The 26,276-nt window shown below is 34.2% G+C and overlaps 3 protein-coding genes across 3 annotated transcripts; 2 read left to right on the top strand and 1 right to left on the bottom strand.

Moving 5' to 3' along the window:
• The first annotated feature begins 5,016 nt into the window (after nt 1-5,016).
• On the top strand, nt 5,017-5,988 carry LOC133328146 (glutaredoxin-related protein 5, mitochondrial-like). The gene is made up of 2 exons (XM_061536703.1): nt 5,017-5,296; nt 5,791-5,988. Exons 1-2 carry the CDS (start codon nt 5,017-5,019, stop codon nt 5,979-5,981), a joined length of 471 nt encoding a protein of 156 aa, XP_061392687.1. The 3' UTR covers nt 5,982-5,988.
• Nucleotides 5,989-9,188: 3,200 nt separating this feature from the next.
• LOC133328143 (protein NEDD1-like) lies at nt 9,189-14,477 on the top strand. The gene is made up of 4 exons (XM_061536700.1): nt 9,189-9,382; nt 9,440-9,598; nt 9,730-9,868; nt 13,088-14,477. Exons 1-4 carry the CDS (start codon nt 9,196-9,198, stop codon nt 14,475-14,477), a joined length of 1,875 nt encoding a protein of 624 aa, XP_061392684.1. The 5' UTR covers nt 9,189-9,195.
• A 404-nt stretch (nt 14,478-14,881) lies between these two features.
• Nucleotides 14,882-25,103, bottom strand: LOC133328142 (inward rectifier potassium channel irk-1). The gene is made up of 6 exons (XM_061536699.1): nt 24,895-25,103; nt 18,892-18,953; nt 18,701-18,828; nt 17,574-17,969; nt 17,401-17,507; nt 14,882-15,257 (listed from the first exon to the last, which is right to left on the bottom strand). Exons 1-6 carry the CDS (start codon nt 25,077-25,079, stop codon nt 14,882-14,884), a joined length of 1,254 nt encoding a protein of 417 aa, XP_061392683.1. The 5' UTR covers nt 25,080-25,103.
• Nucleotides 25,104-26,276: the final 1,173 nt, after the last annotated feature.

Genomic DNA, 26,276 nt, shown 5'->3' with positions numbered 1-26,276 from the left:
TTAACAATTGTGTAAATTTTATTTCTATTTATTTTTCGTTTGATTGTGTATTTGGGGAATATTGGATTTTTCTTTTTTTTTTGTCAGCGACTGATGGTGTTGCAATTTTCTTTTCTTTTTTGTTTTCCACCTAGTTTCGTTAAAAACACACACACAGTTTTCATGGACTACACTTCGACAAATTCACCACACAAACATTTCAAGAATATCTAAATTGCAACTTTTTTTAATTGGAATTTTGTTGTCTTTGTTCCCAATGAAGAAAAAATACATTTAATTTTATTGTTAATAACTTTTTTTATTACTTTTTTCCCCAATAATTCACACATTCCACGAAGTTACTGTGATGGCAAAATCCATTTCGATTCGAATTGGAATTTTGTACGATAGCGATAACGATAAAACAGATGTGCCAACAAGAGAAATCAGAGTAATCGTTTAGTATTTGTTTGTTTCAATTGATCTGGCAACGTTGCAAATGGGTTTGTTCAATGTGAAATGAAGATATTACCATACGTTTCAACAAGTCAAATTAATATTATATGTTCCAGAACTAGCAAGAATCCTAATGCCATGTTCTGACGGGCATCCGAACAACGTAGTTCGCTCTCAGAATTACGTACATGAATTAACCCGTTCATACAACACTATTCATAATTCATATCATCAGAGTTTTTTATTTCAAACTTTTTGTTTCTTGTTTTACACCAAAAATGTAACATATTTTAGTGAATTACATAGGGATCTAAATAGAAAAAATAATTCTCTTTCTCCTGACTATAGTATGAACCCATATCTATTTACTTTTCATTCATGTTTTCCATTTTTTCTGAAAATGTTGTTGTTTTTAATACATTTTTATATTTTTTCAATTCAAATGTCACATACTGTCACAAATAAAAATTTGGAGAATTTTTTGTTTGAGTTGCCCCACATTTGTTTCTTGTTTTGTACGCTAATTAGAACCAAGGGAAAAGAAATGCATATTGCATTATGTAGAAAACAACATTTACATCCTGCTGCATATATAAAAACTATACAATTTTTTACTTTTCATTCATGATTTTCAATTTTACTGAAAAAGTTTGAAAATTTCATAAATATTTTAAAACTGTCAAAATTAATTTATTTTCGATAAATACTCTCAATTGTTAGGGATGGGACAAATTTATTGGTTATTCAGAGAGTGATTCGAATTGAACAACGTACAAAAGTCGGTGTTCGCTCAGACAATTTTGTATGGGGAACTAAGTAATTCCTTCATAATTAAGGGTCGAACAACGAATGAGAGAGCGAACAACGCTCGTCTGTACATGGCATAAAGTCAGTGGTCACACGAGCAAATTTGATGGTTAAGTAAATTAAAAACACTATTATATATTTAATCCGATCATTTTTTTTTTCTGTCGGCAAAAAAACTCCAGGCCAATATTAAAATTAAAATCTTTGCGAGAAAAAAGAAAGACAAATTATCCACGTTATAGCTTCTCCAAATAATTCAAGTGTTCCTTTTATAATTAAGCTTTTTCTTGTAATTCCATTTTTTAACAAAAAAATGAGAGCGAGGAAAAGTTAGAAAATTAATAAATTTGACTTAAAAAAAGACTAAGTCCAACGTATTGTCTGATCCATGTGGGCGTATCAACAGGAGCCATTGATAGCTATTCTACCGGTATAAAACATTATCCTAACGTATACATATAAGTTGGTCAAGGGTATAAATATACATCCTAATTAAATTATTTGAAATCCCGTCGGGATGGTAGTAATTTAGCAGCTGTACCTACCGATGCAGATGTGAAAAGGGAATCAAGACCATTTCCACCGTGGAAGCAAATATACAAATGTCATAGGCGAGTCGATGATGGCCAGAAATATACCCAACTTCTATTATTATACCATCGTTGCAAGTATAGTACAAAAATACAAGGTAGAATGTCATAAATTAATCATCAAAAAATAATTCTGTATGTAGTGGTTTCTTCCGACAAATAATATAAATATAAACAACAAATTGTTTGCCATATAAACAAAAAATTATTTGACCTTTATAGTACGTTTACATTTAAACGGATTTCGTTAACCCTGTGGGTTTCAATTGTCAATTCCTTTGAATATATGTCAAATAAATCCTCATAAAGAAGATTAACCCCTGTAAATAGTTCTAATGTACATGTCGTTTTATCCAACCAAAAATTTGAAAAATTAGGGAATCGTTATGAATTCCTTCGAGTAAAACGGCATATACATTAGAACTTTTTACCGTGTTAACCTACTTTATGAGGATTTATATGACATATATGAGAAGGAAAATTGAAACCCACTGGTTTAACGAAATCCGGTTAAATGTAAACGTATTAAAGGAATAATATGAAATGTTCGTTTCCGATTCGACATCTGTAACGATCTTAAGAGCTAAACAGAATATTCGCGTTGAGCGTTTTTTGTTATCGCGTTAACGCACGCAAAAAGTTAAAATATATTTAACTTCGAACGGCAGCGCACATCAACTTCAAGCGTTTGTGTTATCGTTTCCTTGTGGTTGTTGTATTTTCGATAACATATAACGCGCCGGATGGCTCAACGCGAGCATTCTGCTTAGCCTTTTATAATCATATTTCAAGAATCTCGATCATATTTTTTTATTTATTTGCATTAATTGACACCAGCCTAACGAATAAACAGTTTTTAAAGCCATGTGTGCATACATTATAGAATGTATCCTATTTGGACAATATTACCGATTGTGCCATGAATATCAAGGCGAATAGTGCTTAATCGTCATAAAAGATTTAAGCTTTAAGTTCATAGATACACTCTTGCGTCATCTCACAACAACATGGCAAACCTCTCACAGGTTCTGGAACATTGCAAGCATGGTACAATTATAAGAGGTAGGGTAGCTTTTGTCAAAAAGGAGAAAATACACCTCTACCTTATGGAAAATAATGTCAGAATAAATGAAAACAAAAGCAACAAGTGTTCCGTTTTTTTGACATATTTTTCAAATTTTTCCAAAATGCGAAAAATGAATGGAATGTAATAGTACGTTTACATTTAACCGGCTTTGGTTAACCCAGTGGGTTTCAGTTGTCAATTCCTTTGCATATATGTCAAATAAATCATCATAAAGTAGGTTAACCCGGTAAAAAGTTGTAATATTTATGCGGTTTAACGTTTTCTTTTTAAAATAGAGTTGGGGTTATTCTTTCCGGTACTGCAAGAAATCTGCAAATACAACAACCAGAGATAAACGATAATCGTTAATGTAGCGCGACGGATGGTTCAACGCCAACATTCTGCTTAGCCCTAAAACGTTTTGATATATCACCTTATTATTGCATCATGCTATGACTTTTAGACCTTTCAATATAAAAAGTCGATTAATCGATTAGTCGAAAGTCGATTTATATATCCCTAGTTCAAAAGTTACGTGCAGAGACCTGCGCCGATCGGCTCACAGCCGGCTGAGCCGAGCCGCCGATAAAATTCAAAAGCCGCCGCCGAAATTTTGTTCGGCTTCAATCGGCTTAAATACAGCCGCCGTTTCATGTTCGTTATAACAAAAAAATGTGCAAAAATACTGTTTTTATAATTAATATAATTATTTAATTATAATCATAAACAAAAATAAATTTAAACAATTATATTTAATATATAATATATTGTATTTAATATATTGAACCAAGATTGTATACCCATCATCACACTGTGGTACAGGGTATTATGTCTTTGTGCATATGTTTGTAACAGGCAAAAATGGTTCCTTTTGAGAATATGCATAGAATCACTTTCTGAGTCGATTTATGCATGTTCGTCCCTCCGTCCGTCTGTCCAAATTAAATTGTAAACAAAGTACAGGTCGCATTTATGTTTCGAATTGGATGAAATTTGGAACAGCTTTTTTGTTTGGCCCAAGGACGAACCCTATTGAAATTCGGTTCAGATTTAGATATAGCTCCCATATATATTTTCGTCCGATTTAGGTAAATGGTGTACCAAAGTCCCTATATATATTTCGATTTGCACGAAATTTGGCACAGCAAAACGAATAAGGTCTAGAATGATGTATGCAAAGTTTCATGAAAATCGGTTCATATTTAGATATAGATCCCATTTATAGTTTCGCCCAATTTTAGGTAAATAGTTAACTAAAGTCCCTATATGTCTTTCGATTTGCACGAAATTTGGCACAGCGTAATGAATAAGGTCTAGAATGATGTGTGCAAAGTTTCATTAAAATCGGTTTAGATTTATATATAGCTCCTATATATATTTTCATCCGATTTAAGGTAATTGGTGCATCAAAGACCCTATGTATCTTTCGATTTGCACGAAATTTAGCATAGCGTACTGAATTGCGTCTATAATAATGTGTGCTAAGTTTCATGAAAATCGGTTCAGATTTATATATATATATATATATATATTTTCGTCCAATTTAAGATAAATTGTGTACCAAAGTCCCTATATATATCTTTCGATTTGCACGAAATTTGGCACGGCGTAAGGAATTAGGTCTAGAGTGATGTGTGTTAAATATGAAATCGGTTCAGATTTAGATATAGCTTCTATATCTGACCAAATGAAAAATTTAATATCGGTTGCAGAATGACATGTTTATGGATCCAGTTTAATTTTATGGTCCTTTAAAAATGCGACGTCTGTTAGAATTCATCTGTTGAATATGCCCAAAGTGGTGAAGGGTATCATATAGTCGGCCCCGTCCGACTTTACTACTTTCCTTACTGGTTTATGTATATATTTAATTTATTATTATAATTGATGTGATATAATATGAATTTGTATTTATTTTTGATTTTCAAAAACGAAATAATTTTATGCCTTGACATCGGCTCACAGCCGGCTTTAAGCCGCCGCCGACATTTTTTAACATAAGCCGCCGACAAATTTGATCGGCGCAGGTCTCTGGTTACGTGTTGAGGGAATTGGAATTTGTCGTGCAAAATAAATATATTCCGGTTCAAATTGTAAACTTTTTAATTTCAAATAAAAATGGCTGGACTCATAAGACAAGTATTCAGAACCAACTTCACACAACGTTTACCTGTTGCCCTTACCCAATCACATAGATTCTTCTCGGCGGAAGCACCTCAAACCTTTACCAAAGAAGTGCTGCAAAAGTTGGTGAACACCAATAAAGTTGTCGTGTTTATGAAAGGCAATCCCGAGGCACCTCGTTGTGGTTTCAGTAATGCTGTGGTGCAGATCCTACGTATGCATGGTGTACAATACGATGCCCACGATGTTTTGCAAAGCGATGAACTAAGAGAGAGTAAGTTGTTGTTGTTGTAGCAGTCCTATTGCTTTTACACAATGGAATAAGTTGTGATTTTTGTTGGTTCAAGTCTATTGACCCGGTTGCAGATCATTTTGATCATTTTTACCACAGATAACCCTGATTACAACGATATAATAAAACAAAAGAACTATATTGAAAAGTACTTACCCAACTTTGGAGACCCATACATCGGGAGGTATGGAAAACTTCGATGTGTGATATTTATATTTTTGTAATCAGTGCTTTCAATTGTTACCTATGTATATTGCCTTGGATAATTTTTAGAGGCATGAGAAAATAGAAGGTGCCAGCGGAACTTTGGAGGCCTATATCTTCGGATATATGGTCTATCGAAAAAAAAATGTAATTCCATTTGGAATTAAGGATGTATTTGTGATGATCAATGATAAAATTATATTATGTTGATTCGCATATTATTTAATTTGCTGAAGTGTGATTTAACTAACAAATATTACTTTCCATTACAGAAATTAAGGAATTCTCGGAATGGCCCACAATTCCACAAGTTTTCATCAATGGTGAATTTGTTGGAGGCTGCGATATTCTTCTACAAATGCATCAAAGTGGCGACCTCATCGAAGAACTGAAAAAGGTTGGCATTGAATCACTTCTCCTTCAAGAAGCCAATGAATCTGACAACAAGAAAGAAGGAAAATAAATATGTAATTTTAGTAACGTAGCTAAACGATTTTGTTCATATTTTAGTTTTTTATTGTTTAAATAAAATGTTGTTGAAATATTAAAATAAGTAATTTGTTCATGTACGTTATGTATTTGACCAGTAAACTCTGCACGAAAATATATAACCACAAGTTAAACCTTTTTTTAACAGATTAGATGAAAAGCAACGTCTTCGAAGCCTTCACAAACGGCTAACTTATTTCAGCGCTAATTCCGTACATGAATTCTATTAATAAATGTTCTAAATTTTTTATGAAAATTGTTCTGTAATATCTTTACCAAAGAAATTTTTAAATTGTATTCTCAATTCATTTTTGGAAGAAAATCTGATATTCTGTACATATTTTGCGTTCTTAGTTAACGGAACAACTTGTTGCCAATAGTATGTTTTGTTTGCAGTCAGGCCATGTTCGTATATGAGCTATATCGCGATTTTTGTAATGTTAAGGATTTGGAGCACATTTCCGCACGATTACGTAATGCAAAAATTTGCATAAAGTCTTTCACAATTGTTAAATATTGGTCCACGTTTACATATTAATCAAATTTGATTACATTGATATTGAATTTTTTGACAGTATAAAATGTCTGGGTTTAACTATTGACAGGCATCTTAACTTTGAAGATCATATTAACTCTTTAATATCAAAGATTAATTTTGTTCTGAGAAAACTATATAATGTGGAATTGAATTTGCCTCTTAGTATTAGATTAAAGATTGCACATGCGCTTATAATGCCAATTTTAATTTATTGTGTGGAAATATATTCAGGAACCATCGGGACATTTATGAAGAAAATACGCCTCGTTTTTAATAGAGTGATAAGATACATATATGGTTTGAATATCAGACAACATGTTTCAAATTATGTAATACAATTTTTGGGTTGCAATTTTCGTCAATTTATAAATCTACGAATTATAATTCATTTTTATAAGATTATTAAAATACAGTGTCCACAATTTCTTGTGAATTTTTTTAATTTCTCTAGGTCCACAAGAAATCCCCAACTTATTTTTCCACAATTAACTCCAATTTTGGAACGTTCATATTGCACTAGGGTTGCTAGGGTATATAATTCATTACCACTTTTTTTGCGAACGTTCAATTTATCCCAATACTCATATCGCAATAAACTCTTACAATATCTTCAATCGCTTGAATAAAAGCCTACAATTAAGCCTTTTTTGCTTTTCCCTGGTTTTAGCCATATATTAAATATATTAATTAAATTCAATATTGTATTGATTAATAATAAAAAATAATAATAATAATTTCCTTCTAAATCTATCCTTTATTTTTTGGCCATTTTGAGTTATTTTCATACAATTTAATTTGTTTATTTTGAGTAGTTAAATACTGAAGATAAATTTCTGTAATTACTTAATATTTTACTTTAATGTTTTTGTAAATCAATTCAGAGTAGTTCTTATTCAAATGATTTTTTTCTATTACTTTTAATGAATATTTATGGAGCTTGAACAAATGTAACATGAAAAGAAATACTAGTGTTTAAAATTTATATTTTTAATTTGGTCTAAGTTTATTTTGTAGTATACTGGCCATATAAGGCTTTTTGGCTTGGCTTTGAAATGAATAAATAAATAATAATAATAATAAAAAGTGTCAGTCGTAAGTTATATGATTTTATTAAATAGTTGACCATCCGTGGAGAGGTAGCAGATCAATAATTAGTTTGTGCAAAGTTTAGTTAAAATCGAATACGTTTGATATTTCAGCAAAGGAGTGCACCATCGTGTAAAATCAAAAGGACACATCGCACATTCCATTAGCTTGATATTTGTTAACAAATTTCCAAAATGTTGACCCCTTGTGGGGAGGTCCCATTTTCGACCTTAATATAGGTTTGATAAAAGTATTACGATTTGCAAAGATTGGAACAAATCGGTTATTCTGTTAGCTTTTTACTGAATTAATAAACGTTCAAAATGAAACTTTGTGGTAGGTATAAGAAGGAGAGGACCTCTGGGCCCCATCATAGAACTTAATCTATGTAAGGTAAATACATTACGAATTGCAATGTTGCGATGAATATGGATATTCCGTTCGCTTCATTTCATATTTACAAGTTTTCAAAACGTTGACTCTTTATGGGGGAGGTATTAGAAGGAGTGGAAAGATGGGTCCTATCTTGATATAATTTTGAAAGAAAAGTCAGAAGCAATCGTTATCGACAATTTTGGATTAAAATCCCCAAACTGTCAAATTTATTGTTTACGTTTTCACACAATTAAGTCAACATTTAAAGCATTTTGACAGCTCGGGTGAAATCATTTAGCCATATCGGATGATCTTATTATTGGATCGTGGTTTCATTCATAACACAGTAATATGTAGCACGTTTGTTTTGTTAACCCGGTGGGTACAAATTATCAATTCCATTGCATGTATGTCAAATAAATCCTCATAGAGTAGATTAACCCAGTAAAAGAGTTCTAATGTACTCTAGCAGGATCTGAAAGAAAGAAAATGCTTTCGAACTAATTCACCACAAGTTTATACAGATTCATCTTTGTCAAATATATGGTCTGTTCCCGTACTGCAAGAATCTACTCGATTTTACTATTTTCTTCGATATCATAGAGGAAAACTCGTTATCGCAGTACGGGAACAGACAAGATCTATTAATAAGGTCACCAAGATAGCAATCGAAATCGGAAAACAGCTGTTTTTTCTCAAGTCTACTGTCAAAAATTTCGACTTTGTTTACGTTTTTATAATGGAAGTAAATTCACAATAATGCATTTTGACAGCAAACTTGAGAGGTATCGATAATGAGCTGATCTCCCTTGGTGACCTTATTTATAGGCAATGGGAACAGACCTATAAACGAATGAATTGACATTCTAAAAGACGTGTTTTATTATAGTGCGTTTAAATTTAACCGGATTTCGTTAACCCAGTTGGTTAACGTTTAAAAGGGATTTCGTAACTGTACCCTCTCTTCGATTACATTGATTGATGTGTGGCCTGGTTATTTAACTTCTATATGTCGTAGATTAACTAATCGATTACGGCATATCGTTATCGATTTATTGTACCCTATACATTTTGGCGTCTAATTAGAAAAATTTGAAATAATTTCGCCATTTATTGGAAAACAAACCCCCATATAATTAGAGAATTTTTATTGTAATTACAAATTGCAGAAATACACATCATGGCGAATATGTATCTGGTGTCGACGGCAAAAACCACGATCCTCACGGATTTTAATAATTTGGAGAATAAATCCACCTATCAACATTCCAATGGTGAAAATACAGATTTTCAATTTTATGCCCAACAAAGAATCTTTGTGGAAGTGAATAAAAAATCCGGGTTGGAAATAATGCGCGTCAAGGAGAGGGCGCCAAGTAAGTAAGGTGATGGGTCGAGATAAATGATTTATTTATTATGCTTTTCTCGTGTAGAGATCGATTTGCAGCGTGTCCGCAAGTTAACCATCGACAATGTCTATTGTGTGGCCTGTGCCAAACAATCAATGGAGGAAATGGCTGTCGGCTTATCAAATGGTCAGGTGAAACTTTATAATTATCACAAGTCGGAATTTGTGCATAAATTTAGTGCTGGTGAGTATGTCAAATGTGAATATGTTCATAAAATTATAAACGTTGACCTTTATAAATTTGGAAAGATTTACCACATTTTGAGTGTTAAAATTTCGAAATAATGACGAGAACTCCATATTTGTTTATTATAGATTCCAATCGCAACTCTGTCTTGTATTTGGACTACAATGCCTCTGATGAGTATATAGCCTCAGTGTTTGAAAATGGATTGATTAATATATATGGCCAAAGGACTAAAACCAAAATTGATTCTTTTAACATTGATAGCAAGTAAGTACAAAGGAATTATACTAAATCAAAATCCTTAATTGTTCAAAGAATTTGTTGTTCTCATAAATTGACCGGGTAAAGTGAAATTATTATTTTTTAAGTAGTCGGGCTTCGGGCGCGATTTTAAGTCTTTCTCCTATGGACAGGTGGAAAATTAAGATACACCAGCAGAATTTTCTTTTAATTTTATTATTTCTGACAAGCCGGATTTTGGCAAACCTTAAGGCAAACAGATAATTATTTTTTTTTAATTTCGGAACCACATATTTTTGGAACTACGAAGTTCTCCCCAAAGAAATTAAAAAGATTGTCATCAGTATTCTTAACACAAGATTTCCGAAGGCAGTCATTTTGACCGTTTTTCAATTTCAAGTACAAAAAAAAAAAAATTGTGTATATTATGACCCAGTTTTTTAAAATTTGGTGACTTTTTGTACCACATAGAACTACGTTTATTTATCATAGTATCTGCTTCCTCCCCTCTTTCATTCCCCGTATTCACATGTGCCATACCTATATTGCCTAAAAACGGTCATTTTGACTTTTTGCGAAATATTAAATAATTAAACTACTTTTATTATTGTATAAATTAAATTTCTTATATGACCAGATCAGTACAACAGCATCGAAACCCGTTTGCTACTCTAGAAACAAAAACGAACATACAAATCGGGAAAAATAAATTTTATATTTCCTGTCGATTTCACACTTAGAGTAAAGACTTCCTCTTCTTCGAACATTTTGTCCGCGCTCTTATTTTTCAAAAGGGGAAACTCGTTAGCCCCACCACCGAAAACAAATAACGTTTTGTATGATTGCAAATAATGTAAAAAATATTAAAAAATTAGTTAAAAACATGTTCATTACACAATAAAAATTCTTTCAGAATGAGGTCATTTTTACCGATTTTAGGCAATATAGGTATATACAAAATTCCCGTCTTTCTAGTGTTAATAATATTTTATAAAATTGGGGATATTTTTTGAACTTTGGAACCCCATATTTCGGGAAGTATTGAAGTATTTCCCCCGGGGGAAATTTATGTTGGTGTAATCAGCATCAGATTGGCTTCCTATTGTAATTTCAAAATGATCTGAGAGGTGTAAGTAAAGTGCATTTAAGCCCACAATTTACCAAGCGATTATTGTAAAAGGGATTTTTAATATCAAAATACATAGCTCAAATTCAAACATAGAATTTACGTTTTGTATCAAAATTCCCTCATTCATGCTAAATATTAAAAATACCGAAAATCGGTAGGTATCATTATATGGGGTTAGGCCTAAATACAGCCCGATATAGTTCATTTTCGAACTTGATGTTCCAGTTTTTTATCTAAATATCCTCAACAGGTAGAATGATTACAGCATATAGCTAAATCGTCTTAGAATTCCATATATATGGAGACAACCACTAAACGGTGATCAGTTAACTATTTTAAGATAAGCAAGTAAGAAAGATGTTAAATTCGGTCAGGCCGAACACCATGACCATGACAATCAAAATATCTAAAATTAATGGGGGATCCATAGAGAAAACTCATGTTATGATAGAATGAGAATATTATACATGATAAAAGACGACTGAAATTCTCAAAAATATCTAATAATGGGTCTAGCGTTATATGGGGCTATAATAAAACGGAGAGTGAAAAACGGGTCAAAAATTACCATATTGGGGTTACCATTATATGGGGGCTACCCTGAAACCTGGGTCAATATCAATTTTTTTAGTGCGGAAATATGCAATACAATGAGAGCCCAAAAGCCCAGAACGCCGCTCTGTGGACTGCGACAGGGTGCCTCCTCTTGACACCAGTGGACCATCTTCATAAGGAGACGAAGATCCTTCCCTTACGTCAGCATAGCAATATGCTTTCGTTGCAGTACCTGCTCGGGTGCTTCAGGGACAATCATCCCAACCATCACATGGTGGATAAGACTCCTCCACCCAGGCGTGTCAGGGAGGTTCTGCATGTTCTAGAAAGAACGGTTCAACATTATAAAAGGGAGCATATAGATCAATTTGTCTATCGAGCTGGTCTGAATAGCATCCATACTGATGCAGTTGTCGCAGCCCTGATACCTGATGGATACTAAATGAATGCCGTCCTCAGAGCTCATATCCACCCATAGCCGCTGAAGAACGTCAGCTGACCAGACCAACCAGAGTAGTTTTGGACCAATTACGTTCAGGATGGAATGTCTGCCCAGCATTTGGTACATACCCTCATACCACACTGCACTTATTCAATTGCCCGGCCAAATATACTCGTCTTACTCCTGAAGATCTGTGGTTGCAGCCAGTGGAAGCAGCTGTATTTCATAACTTGGAGACAGAACCAGATTGAATTTAAACAGGAAAACTATATTCATATAAAGTGTTACAACAACAAGCAAATTACAACAAATTCGGTTGGAAAACGTCTTAAAAATCCCCAAAATACCGAATATTGGAGGGTATCGATATATGGGGGCTAGCAATGTCTGTGCCAAATTTAAGAGCTCTATCTTAAATACTGCTATATCTATCGTGATTTCAACAGACCTAAGGTCCTTTAAGTGGTGGTATTTCGTTTGAGTACGTGTCCGAAATTCTTACTGTTGTTTAGTCCAAAAGCAGGTTCTGTTATATTGTGGGAAGTTGAATGTTCTATAAATTGACGATGGAATTGTATAAATTACTAAGTCACAATGGGGCGTAACACAACAAATCTAGATTTTTATGAGACCTCTAACTGAACGTTCATTTTATTCATTCATTTATGCATTAGAGATAAAGGATTGTATGGAGTGACTTGGCTATTTACCACTTATTAGCCACTTTTTATGAACTAAGCCACATAATTTCAAAATTGGTCAACATTTATAAGTTATTCGTTTATTAGAAGTCGTAAGAGAGGTGAGAGCAACCCACCCTACGGCATGTCACTGTGGCTTCACAATGAACGTGGGCTCTTAGTATATTGATGGTTTTTCTTATGGAACTTCCTCCAATGTATGAGGCGATAACTTTCATCAATCCAATGGCAAGTTTAAAATTTTTTAATTTTGAAATGTTTCCATAAGAAACAAATTTTATTCAAATTGATGCAGATATTTCTTTATCCACAACGTCTCAGAGTGAATCTGATAACGACGACGATTTAGATATATCTCACATACTCTCTATTTTCTTACTTCCCTTCTTGATTATTTTGTTCCATTTTTCACCCCACAGTTCCACATTGGCTCGTTTCCATCCCACCAAACGTTTTCAATTATCCATTGCTTCGTATAAAGGTGCCGTTACAATTTACGATGTTCACACTAAACGTAAAGTTTTTCATGCCGCCGATGCTCATGGGGCACAGTGCCGTGACTTGTGTATGTCTCCCGCAAGTCCTGATACTCTAATAAGTGTTGGCTATGATTGTGTTATAAATATTTTTGATACACGGCGTAAAGTTAAACCCTTACAGCTGGCCTATTGTCATCCATTGTCCACTGTGGCGGCAAGTGAATGTGGCAATTATATGTGTGTGGGTAATTTAAAGGGGGAACTTACAACATACGATTTGAGAAATACCAAGGCATATTTATCATCGAAGAAGATACATGATGGGGGAGTCACCAGAGTTGCTTTCGTGCCAATGCCAGGTGATAATTCGGGACAAAGTTTCTCTAGTTCCAGTGTTGGAGAAACTTCGGGAATAGCAACGGGGGGAACTGCCAATAAGTCTGTGGCCCCCAATGCTGCTGAGAATACACGTTCACATCGTGATTCGTTTTGTGATTTTCTAGATTTCCATGCAAATCGTGGCCAAGAGAAAATGTCACCGCGTTTTGTACCACGTCGTGATAGTTTTGATTGGGAGGCATTGTCGCGTAAACCCACCTCCGATGAAAGTCGTTTATCTTTGATTGGTAAAATTGGTGGAATTGCTGGCAGTGGAGTTCCTAATATTTCCATCACACCAAGTGACTCCTTCGATGCTCGCGTCAATACATCTGATTTTCTTAAAGCCCCCCTTAGAGATCAAAGTAAGTCACCAATATCACCACTTGCTGGGAAATTGTCACAAATAAAGGAAGAAGAAAAAGGAAATCAAGAATCCTCAAGTCATGAATCTTCCGTTGAGGGAGAATCGGATAAGGAGAATCCCCAAACTGATTTGCAATTTATGCCACAATCACGACTAAAGGCATTGCCGGCGAATTTCAACAGCACGCCCAATCGTAATTCAATGGACGGTATTTTAACAGCATCCAATCGCCCATTGTTAACTTCGACGGTGGGACCAGCCAATCGGAAGCAAGCAACCACACCGCTTAGTATCAATGATTCGATGAGTGTACAGCAAGCTGTCAACGATTTACGCAATGAAATGCTGGAACGTTTCAGTCAATTGGAATTTGAAATAAAATTACAAAACGAAACAAATAAATGGCAAATCTTCACTCAGAATTTTAATTTATGGAATCAACGTTCCGAAGAAATTGAGGAGATACGAGATTGCTTGGGTGTTCTGCTACAAACCGATCCTTTTGTTAATGAATTTTTACGCCTCAAGGAAGAAAATGAAATGTTGAAATTGCAGCTATTACAGCAGTCAAATAGAAATGAGTAGGTGTTAATGGATGAAGATTTTTAGTTTTCAATTTGATTTGTTGTTCCGTTATCTCTTAATCTATCTTATTTATTAATTTTTTTTAAATATTTCCCAAATCATTCTTTTTTATTCATTTTCATTAATCTTAGGTCTTATTAATTTGATTTTTTATATTGTTAATAAAGTGCTGAAAAAATATACTTCTTAAAATTGTACTAAATATGAAGTGTTTTTATTTTTATTTAATGTGCTAGTGAAATATAACAATGTTTAATATATAACAAATAAAATAAATCAATAGGAATGCCATTAAAAATCGAATGCTCACTCCACCCTACAGCCCACATCGTTCTATTCTTGTTTGCCACTCTTTATGGCGTCGTGAATATTCGTCATATCAACCTATAATAAAAAAGCAACATTTAACAAATTTCAATAATTAAATATTCTATAGTTCTTACCGATATTGTTGTATTGAAATTACTATAATCCACTTCGTAACGTTCATTTTGGGCATCATATTTGATAATATTAACAAAACGTTGACCCCAAAATATTTCCCGTGGTATATATGAGGTACGAGCTTCGGTCACTTGTGCCGTGGCCGGTGATACACCCACAATGCTAATATATAATTCAAATTGGGCATTTACCAAATCCTTGGCACATTTGAAATGTCGCAGCGGTGAATTCTCATCGATAACATGACAAACTGTATCCGGCCAGACAATCATTTGTTGTCCATTATTTTCCAATTCTAATTCCGTGTGGGTTTTAATGAGTTCTCCTTCTTTGGTGCTGTTTGAGGAAAAAAAGACAAGGGATATAGAATTAGAATATCGTCTTGAAAAAAATAAATTTTAAGGACATTTCGGTTATAACGACGAAAATTTTGGCTATGGCAACCAATTTCACTGGTTGTCGTTATAAGTCATTTGGACTGTATGTTTAATGCTCCCGTAAGGGTATCTCCTTCGATAGGCATTGTAAGATATGCAAGAGTACTGTAAGAATCTGAATCAGACATTCGTCAACGTAAAATTGGCGTTGGAATACCCGAAGTAAAGTGACGAACTTCGTCGTACGGTCCCTGAAGACACAAGAGTGACAGAACTTACTCTTGAAGCCAAGAGGCTTGTCTTGCGAGCACAAACGAGACGGACGATGGCTGCCACATTTAATTGTGTGTGTGACAGATCTGACCACAATTTACGAAGGTAGAACTATCATTAAGTGCGCCAAGTCATTATCCATGATTAAGCCACTGAGGGAATCCGGAGTCGAGCCAACCACAAAGATCCCGAAGCCTGGAATGTAGATAGGGTTGACCCACACTAAAGCCTGGCAGAGGATGCCAGCAGAGTAAATCGTATAGACCGATTTCACTTCTGTCGGCAGCTAAGACACTTCAGGCGCTAATTTTCCGAATGAATTCCATAAAATGCATAGTACTACGATATCATTTTCACGCTTGAGTCAGAAAATACTGTGTTGGCGAACTGTAATGGTATATCTTAACCAATCAAATGTCCGTCCACAATGTCATGATGTTTGATGATATAGAGAAGACCAGTGTTTGAAATGTTGGATAATCAACTATGTGTGTGGACGTCTGGCATATGTGGAATTCAACCACCAGACAACATAGATAAAGTAATGTTTGTCGATAAAAGCGTAGGGTTTCCGGCTGAGAAACCTATACTAACATTAAAATATATTGTTTGGAAAATGGGGATATAACCATAGTATACTGACTTGGAACTAGGTTAGGTTTAGGTATGTGCAGTCATCATCCACGAAATGAAAGAGATATGGAAAGATCTAAAGGGGAGAAAAGAAGTGGGGATAGAGAGAGATGAGAAGTTTACAAGAAAATGTAAGAAGGTTGGTTTGAAATAGTATCGATGGCTATAGAGATCGGACAGAAGATATATTACGTGTCAAGGTTGCACTTTCCCCAACCAATTTAGGTTTCTAATTATGCTCTAGATTAGAACTGGTTCTGTTGTTGAGAAGAAACTATGACTCGATGGATAATGAGCACCCACTACTCTGTGCCGCCTGTAAGCCAGGACTGGACAGTGACACAGGAGATGCTCAATTGTCTCCGTCTCCTCCTCGTCAACGCAGAGCCTACAGTAATCAATTGCATCAACATTTACTAGTAAATGCCCTGATATTACAATGGCCAGTAATGATTCCTGCCATTACTCTTATTTCAGCTTTGCTCAGGTTCAACAGTGAGTGTGTAAAAACAATAGGCCTGCTACAACAACAACAGTGAGTGTGTCCTTTTGGTAGACAGAGTCGGCCAAATAGATCTTGATACATTGCACTAGGTTCGTTGTGCCAAAGTTCATAGGCTCTTTCGTCGAAGAACGCCTCAAAGTTCCGATAAAGATGACATATGGGTAGTTTGAGTCATCAATTGCTAGATCTCTGGATTGAGATCCTCGTCTAGCTAATTTGTCCACTCTTTTATTACCCATGATGTCACGGTGTCCTGGTACCCAACACAGCCGATAGCTGTAAGTTCTTCCAAAGCTGTTCTACACTCAGATTTGATATAACAGGATTTGATGGTTTTAAGAGCCGATTGACTATCCACGAAAATAATCACCGGCTCAACGACCTCTACATCCAGACTTTTTATCAATTCTATTGCCTTCATTGCAGATTTCAGCTTGGAAAACACTACAGTTGCAATCCAGCTTGTAGGTTAACTCAAGGCCTATCCTTTCACAGTAAACGCCCGCCCCTGTACCTTCTTCCATCTTGGATCCGTCTGTATAGAAGGCCAGACTGTACAGAGGAGGGTTACTTCGGTTCCAGTCGTCTCTACTAGGAATAACGACATCTACATCGTCAAACATTGGAACTATATAAACAATTTACTGCAAGGAACTTTTTTCCCCTCTTGGGAAATTTGGTGTATACTTACGGCCTATCGATGATCATATAAACTCGTATCTTCGTTTCAATGCTATGCTGCTCTCGTGGATCACAGACCCGAAACAATAAACAAAGTTTACCATCACGATAACAGATCTGGAAGAAAGGAAATGAAATAATAAGACCATTACTCGATACATTTTTTTATCTCCCAAAACTTACCACAGCTTTATTGCTAAATTTCATTTTGGTTATTTGTTTCGCCGGTCTCGCTGTCTTCGCATATATGATGCTAACCATTGCACCCTCAATGGCTATGGAACAAACAATTTGCATTATAAATAGAAACATTGTCTCCGGACACTCTTCACTGGGATATTTTTCACCATAACCAATGGTGGTCTGTGTCTCCATGGAATATATAAAAGTTGAGGTGAAATCATAGACGCCAATAATACAGGGATCCTTGCCTTCGCCCAAACGTTCACCGGTCACCTCATCGAACATTAGATCACCATGTGAATAGGCAACCATATAACTTAGAAGGGCAAAAACAAACCAACTGAGGAAATAGCTGCCGATAAACATGGCCAGCATATATTTCCAATCTAATTCAATCTAAAGAGGGAGTGATACAATTTTATACCTCAACGTGATATAGAGTAACATAAGATGGAGGGGTGAACATTGTAGGTGACTTGTCATACATATTAGTAAAATGAAATTGTTTTCGATTTTTTTTCAACAGGACAAAGTTTTTATTATGGACATAAAACAAAAAATAAAAACAAAAACGTGAAAAAACATTTTAGACATATATGTATGTAGACATATACGGGTTCAATCAGTTATAATTATCAATTAGTTCTAGGTATTTTAACCTTCTATATCTTTAATTAATCTATAACTATAAATAAAAAACGGTGTCATTGCTATTCTCTTTGTGTTACTCTACAGTACAGTTCCGAATCGTTCCTTTAAGCCATTATTATCATTTTGTTAAAATAATATCATTCAGAATCACATTGGAAATTTTTTAGCTCCTCTTTTAACTAATCGTACAATGAAAATGTAACCCTTCTAGAACCCTGTTCTGCTGAGTTTTCTGAATCCTCAATATTTTCTAAAAATTTACAATCACTTGTTGTTGCCAATTCATCTTCTTCCTTCGCCACCATATCTTCACATTCATGATGTTGATGATGAGTCTCGCAATCTTGATGTTTATTTACAGTGGTCGTGGTGCTGTTGATCATGTTGGAGTCATTATTGTGATCGGCTGATGAACATGATGATGATTCGAATGTCGATGTATTTGTTAGAAATCTCTTTGGTATCAACATTCTTACCAAGGTTGTTACAAAATCCCGTATATAACGCCATGATTTCTCTGGTAGCCTCTTGAATATAACATTTTCACGTCCATTTTTCTCTATAACCCTATAGGGTTTGGGCGGATTATAGAATGTATCGATTTCTAGTGAAGGGAGGTAACTGTTTAATATCTGTTTTTTATTTGTTTAAAATTTATATCACTTACCATTCCTTCGCAGATCAGTGTTTAGTTCTATGGTGCTCCCAGCCCAGTCAGCTGTAAGAATACTGTAAACAATGTCGATTTTAATAAACTTGAAAATCTAATTTTGAATATTATGATTAGGAACATAACGCTAGCGAAGGTCTAACGCAAGAGTGAATTTTTATAAAAATATATTCTTGTCCCTCTATCAAAAGCGTGAATTAAATAAAAAATTATGTTTGTAGTCTATAATATGCGTGATTTTTTAAAATCATTTTTATGTGTCTATCACAAACGTGGAGATATCCTTAGGGGAGAATTGAAAACATTTTCGATTAATAAAAGTCTCCTGCAGGTTTAAAAAATTGGAAGAACATTAAAAAATATTAGAGGATCCATTTCGCTCAAATCTGGATCAAAAACAATTTTAGCACGTGGTATAACTGCTATTTTCCACATCGACACATTTCAGATGAAACGATAGCTTACATGTGCTGTATTCGATTGAATTTTTCTTTGCAATTTAAAAAACGTCACGATCTTCTTTTGAGGATAACGAAGATACTGAACGTTTCGCCTGCTAACATGTCAGTCTTATATAATCACGATATAGCCACCCCGTCATGTTGGAAATGGTAGAATAAAACTATAGGTCATGCTCGCCTGCTGAAACCATTACAAATTTCACAATATTTAAGGAGGAGCTTTGACATTTCTCACATACTTTGCTACTACTCCTAGAATGTTTGGTATTAAATTATAGTATAAAAATGATCAGGATGGGTCCATTCGGTATTTAAGAGAACTCGGAAACATTTCAATTGGCTGTAATTTGGTATATTGAATTTGTTACAAGAAATACTTTATTTTACCCGAATTTCACTGAAAAATGGACATATATATATATATATAAACATGTCTTGTGTATAAGTATACACCTTGTGGATTATAGGAAGACCCTTCCGAAAAATCTTGGGGTTCTATAAATAAGAATAAATCTTAAAATAAAACTATATTATGAAATATACATTTTAAATTGCGCCTAAATCGTGTAATCCTCAAAAGCGCATGCGGTTTCCATGCAGTGCTGAAGTTTATCTTCCAATCTATGTATACTTTGCGAAATTTCATGTCATTTATTGAAATGATCCACAGATTACGTTGAAGATGGCCTCTATTGAAATAGAACGAATGAATGACTCCAGAACATTAGGCTTGAGACAAAAATATGCTCAAGACTTCACAAAATGGATACCCCAACAAGGAGAAAAAATATTATTCATTGATGAGTGTGGATTTAATCTTCACATACGAAGAACCCAAGCCCGTTCAAGACAAGGAACAAGAGCACACATTGTGTTGCCTACGGTCAGAGGTCGTAATGTCACTATAATTGCAGCAATAAACAACGCGGGAGTTGTACATCACACAATCGTTTCTAATTTTAGTGTCAATGCAGACAGATTTAAATTATTTATAGATTTTTTTTTTTTTTTTTTGAGAAAATCAATCCAGAGTTGGAAAATAACGCTCAAATACACAAGCGACATGACATAAAAAATTTGATCGAATCCAAAAGATGCAACCTTAAATTCTTACCGCTTTATTCTCCAATGCTAAATCCAATTGAAAATGCATTTTCAAAAATAAAATTATGTGCAAGAGCAGAGCTGTGTGACGTTTCAATGGAACATAACATTGTTGATGTAATCGAGCGAAGTATTCAAAAGCTTACTCAGCAAGATTGTTCTAACTACGTTATGGACATGGTTTTGAAAATCTCACAAGACTGCAAGTCGGGAACCCCTTCATTAAGATAAGCAGTTACCTTATCATCAACAATTTATTAAGTCAAATATGTATTTCGCATTTAGGACCGGGTATTCAATTCTTGTTCTTAAATATTTATTTATTAAAATGTCAAGAAATACCCCAGTTTGTATTACTATTTATTTAGTTTTATGTAGTAAAGATATTAAATGAAATCACACCGAATTAAAGAATATTTATGTTAATATGGCTATGTACATACAATTATATTTGTTAATATTCTTTGATTTAATTTTCAAATATTGGTTTAAAATTAAAGGTTTCATAAAGGTTTCATTTAATTTGGAAAAAGTTTCATTCTATTTGTAAAAGGTTTCATTCTGTTTGTAAAAGGTTTCATTCCAATTGGAAAAGGTTTCATTTTATTTGGAAAAGGTTTCATTTAATTTGGAAAAGGTTTCATTTAATTTGGAAAAGGTTTCATTTAATTTGGAAAAGGTTTCATTTAATTTGTAAAAGGTTTCATTTAATCTGGAAATGCTATATATATGTGCAAAGTTACAAACCTTAACAAGCATTGGTATTAATTTATTAGCCCATTGAAAGCTGAAATAACTTTTGGAGTCAAATATTGGAATTTCCTTTGAAATCACTCCGCATTACTGAAAGTCATGAGGATGAAAGATAATTACAGAGTAGTTTGCAAAGCCCACAATAACAGATATTTTTCTGGAATTATTGATTATTACCGACATATGGAACGTGTGTGTCAACTACATATAAATTTGACGTTGAAGAACGTTAATTGTGGCCGGCCAAACTTAGAAAGGAACTCAAAAACACCGTTCCACATTTCTATAACTTATATACAAGAATCAAGGATGTATCAAAATATTTAACAGAATGTATCTTTCATAAGCGAAATGGCAATACGAGGTCCCATAGTCATTCACAAATGCATATTGCATTTTACAGCCAAGTCAGGAGTTAAATAGGCTTAAAATCGGCTAGTATGAAACATGGTTCGATATTTTCCGTTTTTGAAATCAATCCATCTAAAATGTATTATAAATCATGACGAAATAATATGTAAAATAGAAAGTACGATTACAGCGAACTAGTAGGGGCTAAGTAAATTTTTTCTTTATAGACGAAGTTCGTTATATTCAAGGTAAGCCTAAACCAAGGATTAGCAGAAAAAAGTTCGTTATAACTGATGTTCCTTATAAGCGTACTCGACTCTCATTCTCACTCACATTCGTGATACAATAATTCTAATATTATTTTTTGGAAATTTGTGATTGCGCATTAAAACTAGAAGAAAAATGTAAAAAAGACACTCAAAATCGAGCTTCAAGATTTCTGCATTATAAAAAGGTAGATGCAGATAAATTTTCGAAAAACGATACATAAGCGACGTACACCTCATTGTGTATGCTTCTACTTTTACTTTGGCACGAAGGCCGTGAAATTAATGGCTAAGCCACAAATCGAGAAAAAACGTAAAAAACCTGGGCTGTCTCACCCTGTTTTACCCATTTTATTACAGTAAAGTAGACACAACTTCCACAAAAATAAACTTTGGAGGTCAATATTATGAAAAGTTTGCAACAAAAGATCAATAAATCCAAACCTAATTCATTTTTCTCATGAACTTCAATAATTCCGGAGTTATAATGGGGAGTTATGACAAGTGGAATGTAACAAAATCCCAGATGAAATCATAATGAACATTCATTGGTGGAGAATATGCCAAACCACACTAAAAGTGCAAAAAAGAGCATAGATGGTGGATAAAATATAAAAAATCAGTAGTGTTGGCGGTTTATTTGGGATACCATTGGTATTTTGTTTTTGCAGGCTGAATCCCAGTTTGTTGTTTTTATAAAAAAAGACAACTCTTTATTAGTGGGGAATGTATGGCATTGTTCGCCAAGGGTTAAGGCAGAGAAGACTATAGTTTCGGATCAAGCCACTGATCCTCATCTGTTCCTTTAGTTTTTTTGTTAGGATATTCGCTTATTATTTTATTTTTTTCTTATACGTGCAAAAGTGTTCGAATTGAGTGGTTTTTCATTTTAATTATATCCAGCCCGGCCAGGCCCGTTTTTCATTTTAATTATACCTGTCCCGACCCGGCTCGGTGCTCTTTTCATTATAATTATACCCGGTCCGGCTCACGGGTTTCTTTGTCGCATATTCATATTTATCAAAAGTTGTTTTTTGTGATGTCGGCATATAATTTTTAAATAATGGAGGGCGTGGAAAGTGCAACCACCAATTCTCAAAATTATTTCTATCGCACCCTCTTAAAAATTGGAAAGATTCTATTGAATGCTTCACCGTCCAGTGAAAAGTGCTGTATTTTTTTCGGTTTTAGCGGATATGTATCTAAAAACGTCGAAGAATGTTTCCTTTGCTACGTAGAATTAGAAGGATTAACAGGTAACGATTTTTTGACCGTCATAATAAACACAGTAATCAGATTGGGGTTGGATCCAACATTTTTGAGAGGGGAATGCTATGACGGCCCGTCTGACATGTCAGTAAATTATAATGGAGTGCAGGCCATTACTAAATCAAAATTCCCTTCTGCAGTATACATTCATTGTTCTTTTCACATTTTAGAATTAAGTTTAAATACAGTTTCGAAGATTCGAGAAATTCGGATTATACAATTTTGGACATTTGCTAATTTTCTTGAAAATTTTTAGATTTATGTAAAATATTTCGAGAAGCAAATAAAACCTTAAAGTTTCAATGCCAAGAGGGGTTGGTACGCAAAAGTAGAGGTCAAATGTAATGAGTTCGAACTCCGAGTATTTTTATAGAACTACATTATTTGTCCCATGTTTGGACGAACTAATTGTAAATATGACAAGCAGATTATTGGAAAATGAAAAAAATAGTTAAAACATCATCGAGAATTATACAATTTTAATTTAAAGATTTCAAAGAGATCATACAATTTTATGAAAAATGTCTAAAAGTGGATCTGTGGATCAATATGTGGAAAGCGAATGATCCCCGACCATCTAATCCACTTGATGCGATTGTAGTTTGTGACGAAAATCAATTTTCAAATATAAATATATTGTTACAAATTTTTAAAAACGATATCGGTAACCACAGCATTAGCTGAAAGAAGTTTTTCACCCCACGTCGGGTAAAAAAGGATCTGAAAAATCAAATGCAAAGCTCACGCTCTTATGTCTATGCATATATCTGAATTAAATACTGATCACATAACTAGAACCTAAAAAAGAATACTTGAATTGAAATAAAAATTATTTTTTTAATATGCAAAACATCAGTTGTGGGTTACAGGGTGTTAAAAATGTAAGTGAACAAAGAGAAAATTTGGAACATTTTACAGTTTTTCTTTGACAACGGAGAAAATGGAAGCCAAGCGGCTAAAATTGTGAATGGTGTTTATGGTTCCGATACTGAAACAGCGATTTATGTGCAATTTTGGTTTCGTAGATTCCGTTCAGGAATTTTTCATGTTAAAGATGCACCTCGCACAGGTAGGCCTGTCGTGGAAAATGTCGATAAAATCGGAGAAGTGCTATATATATATATATGTATATATTGAAAAAATTTCAAATGCCTTGATGTGGGATCGTTGCAGTGGCTTTAAGTGAGCTTGTTTCTTATATGCATAGTTCAATGAGTAGTTAAAATGGCTCTGGACTAAAAAGTTATATAGTGTTTAGTTTTGACATCAAATTTTGTTGTCTATTTTTTTTATCAAATATAACGAGGATTTTTTGCAGATATCGTGGGTTTTTTAATTAATATTTTTTCAGAATTATATTTTGTGGAATATTCTCTTGATTAACGAGGGAGACTAGAAACATTGTGAACTCATATCATTGATGTATAAAGATTACAACTTTTACCAGAAACATCTGGAATCTTTGCCATCCTCAGATCCTCATTTCATACGTATTTCATCTGGCTATCATCTTTAAAATTTATGTTCTCCATCTGACATCTACTTCTATAATCTGCCATATTAAGTCATCATTTTTGGTCGCGTCCATCATGAGTTCCACTACAGGATGCTCGTTTATGTATATTTTATTAAAAAAAAAACTCTCCTGAGCAGTGAAAATCGATTATTTCGGTTTTAGAGAAACTTTGTATTGCTTTTGAGACATTCTCTCAATAATCCATATTCGAAATAGTTGCGGGACTTATTACTCCCCTTGCCCATATAAAATAATTACTAAAGGGGAAAGAAATACTTACTTATCACTTTGACTGTGACAACCCAAGCGATCGTCAACCAACATTCGTGACTTAACACGACGTTCACAAGCCGGACTTTCCGGATAATAATCCTCCTCGTAGAGAGTTTCTTTTTCCTGAGAACGTTGCATGGTTTTCATTGGTAAAGGTTGGGGTTGGACGGGCATTGAAATTGAACGATGCATTTGTGGACTACCCGAAGAGGAGGCCATTTTGCTTATTTACTCTGCAGCAGTAATTTCAAATTCTTCTTCTTCTTCTTACATAGGAAATGACACAGTGCATTTACATGCGATTGAATGAACTACGACGCATTCAGCGATGACATACGATGACGTTTCGTATCGGTTCTTTTATTGTTCTTCACCCGCACTTTATGATTTTTTATCTACGACAATTAGTCGTATTTTATTTTTTTTTCGTTGTTGTTGCTTTCGTTACTGTCTAATTAAAGACAATTAGTCTAGTTGCTGGTTGTTGTAGCACGGCCTTTAATTGAGTTTGATAAATAGCCTTCTTATGGCTGTGGTAAGATGGCGTTACAGCTAATACCGACCAAAGAAGAGTTCCGTTTCGTAGCAGCTACATTCGTCAACTGCCAGTACTTTTCAATCCAGAGCAAAATGCGATTGTAAGTGAGCGACGTGATGTTTAGCTAAAAGTGCCCATTTCAAAAGATAGATATATATTTTTTTATTAAGTAGCTGTTGAATACGATCAGCTAATCTTTATCATTTTCAGTTTGCCTACAACAACAACACTAGCAATACTGGAGCATGATTTGGGATGTGACATTCTACATGTTCTTACATTCTTTAATTGTAAAAAAATTCTCACAATTATTGCACAGTGGGGCCAATTTAGGTGTACGCCGTTTTTATTGCAGGACAAAATAAGAATGAGGGTATCGGGAAAATGCTCCTTTTCGGGTCGAAGGATGACATTCTTCCAGATACCTACCTCTAAAGTAAAGCAAACGCCTTGTACGAATTCTCGGAAGACGAAAAGGGATAAGTTCACTGCTAAAACAGCATCTTCACCCGTTGGTCAATATGACCTCAAATCGACTGAGGACTTTGAGAAAACAGGATGCTATAGGATTGTAGTGATCTAAGGAAATTGCAGCATTGAGGAAAGGTTCAAGTAAATCACATATCAAAGCCAGTAAAACTAAAGTCAATTCTGATTGGGACGGTTATATGGAACAAAAGTGAAATCCAGAAGGCTTAACTTAGGTCTGGGTATGCTTTGAAAGTCATTTGAAGGAGTTAACGAAGTGGTCAAATTTCATAAAGTTATATATAAGAACGCCAAATACATATATAGTATTAAACGAAATGATAACACGGGGCTAACTTCCGCAAAGAGACTCTGGACTTTTT

The sequence above is a fragment of the Musca vetustissima genome, unplaced genomic scaffold (genome assembly GCF_032173495.1).
Source record: "Musca vetustissima isolate MV318-11 ecotype Yass unplaced genomic scaffold, APGP_CSIRO_Mvet_v1 utg18518, whole genome shotgun sequence".
NCBI classification, from domain to species: Eukaryota; Metazoa; Arthropoda; class Insecta; order Diptera; family Muscidae; genus Musca; species Musca vetustissima.
The sequence above is the reverse complement of the archived record's forward strand: the minus strand, read 5'-3'. Positions and strand labels throughout refer to the sequence as shown.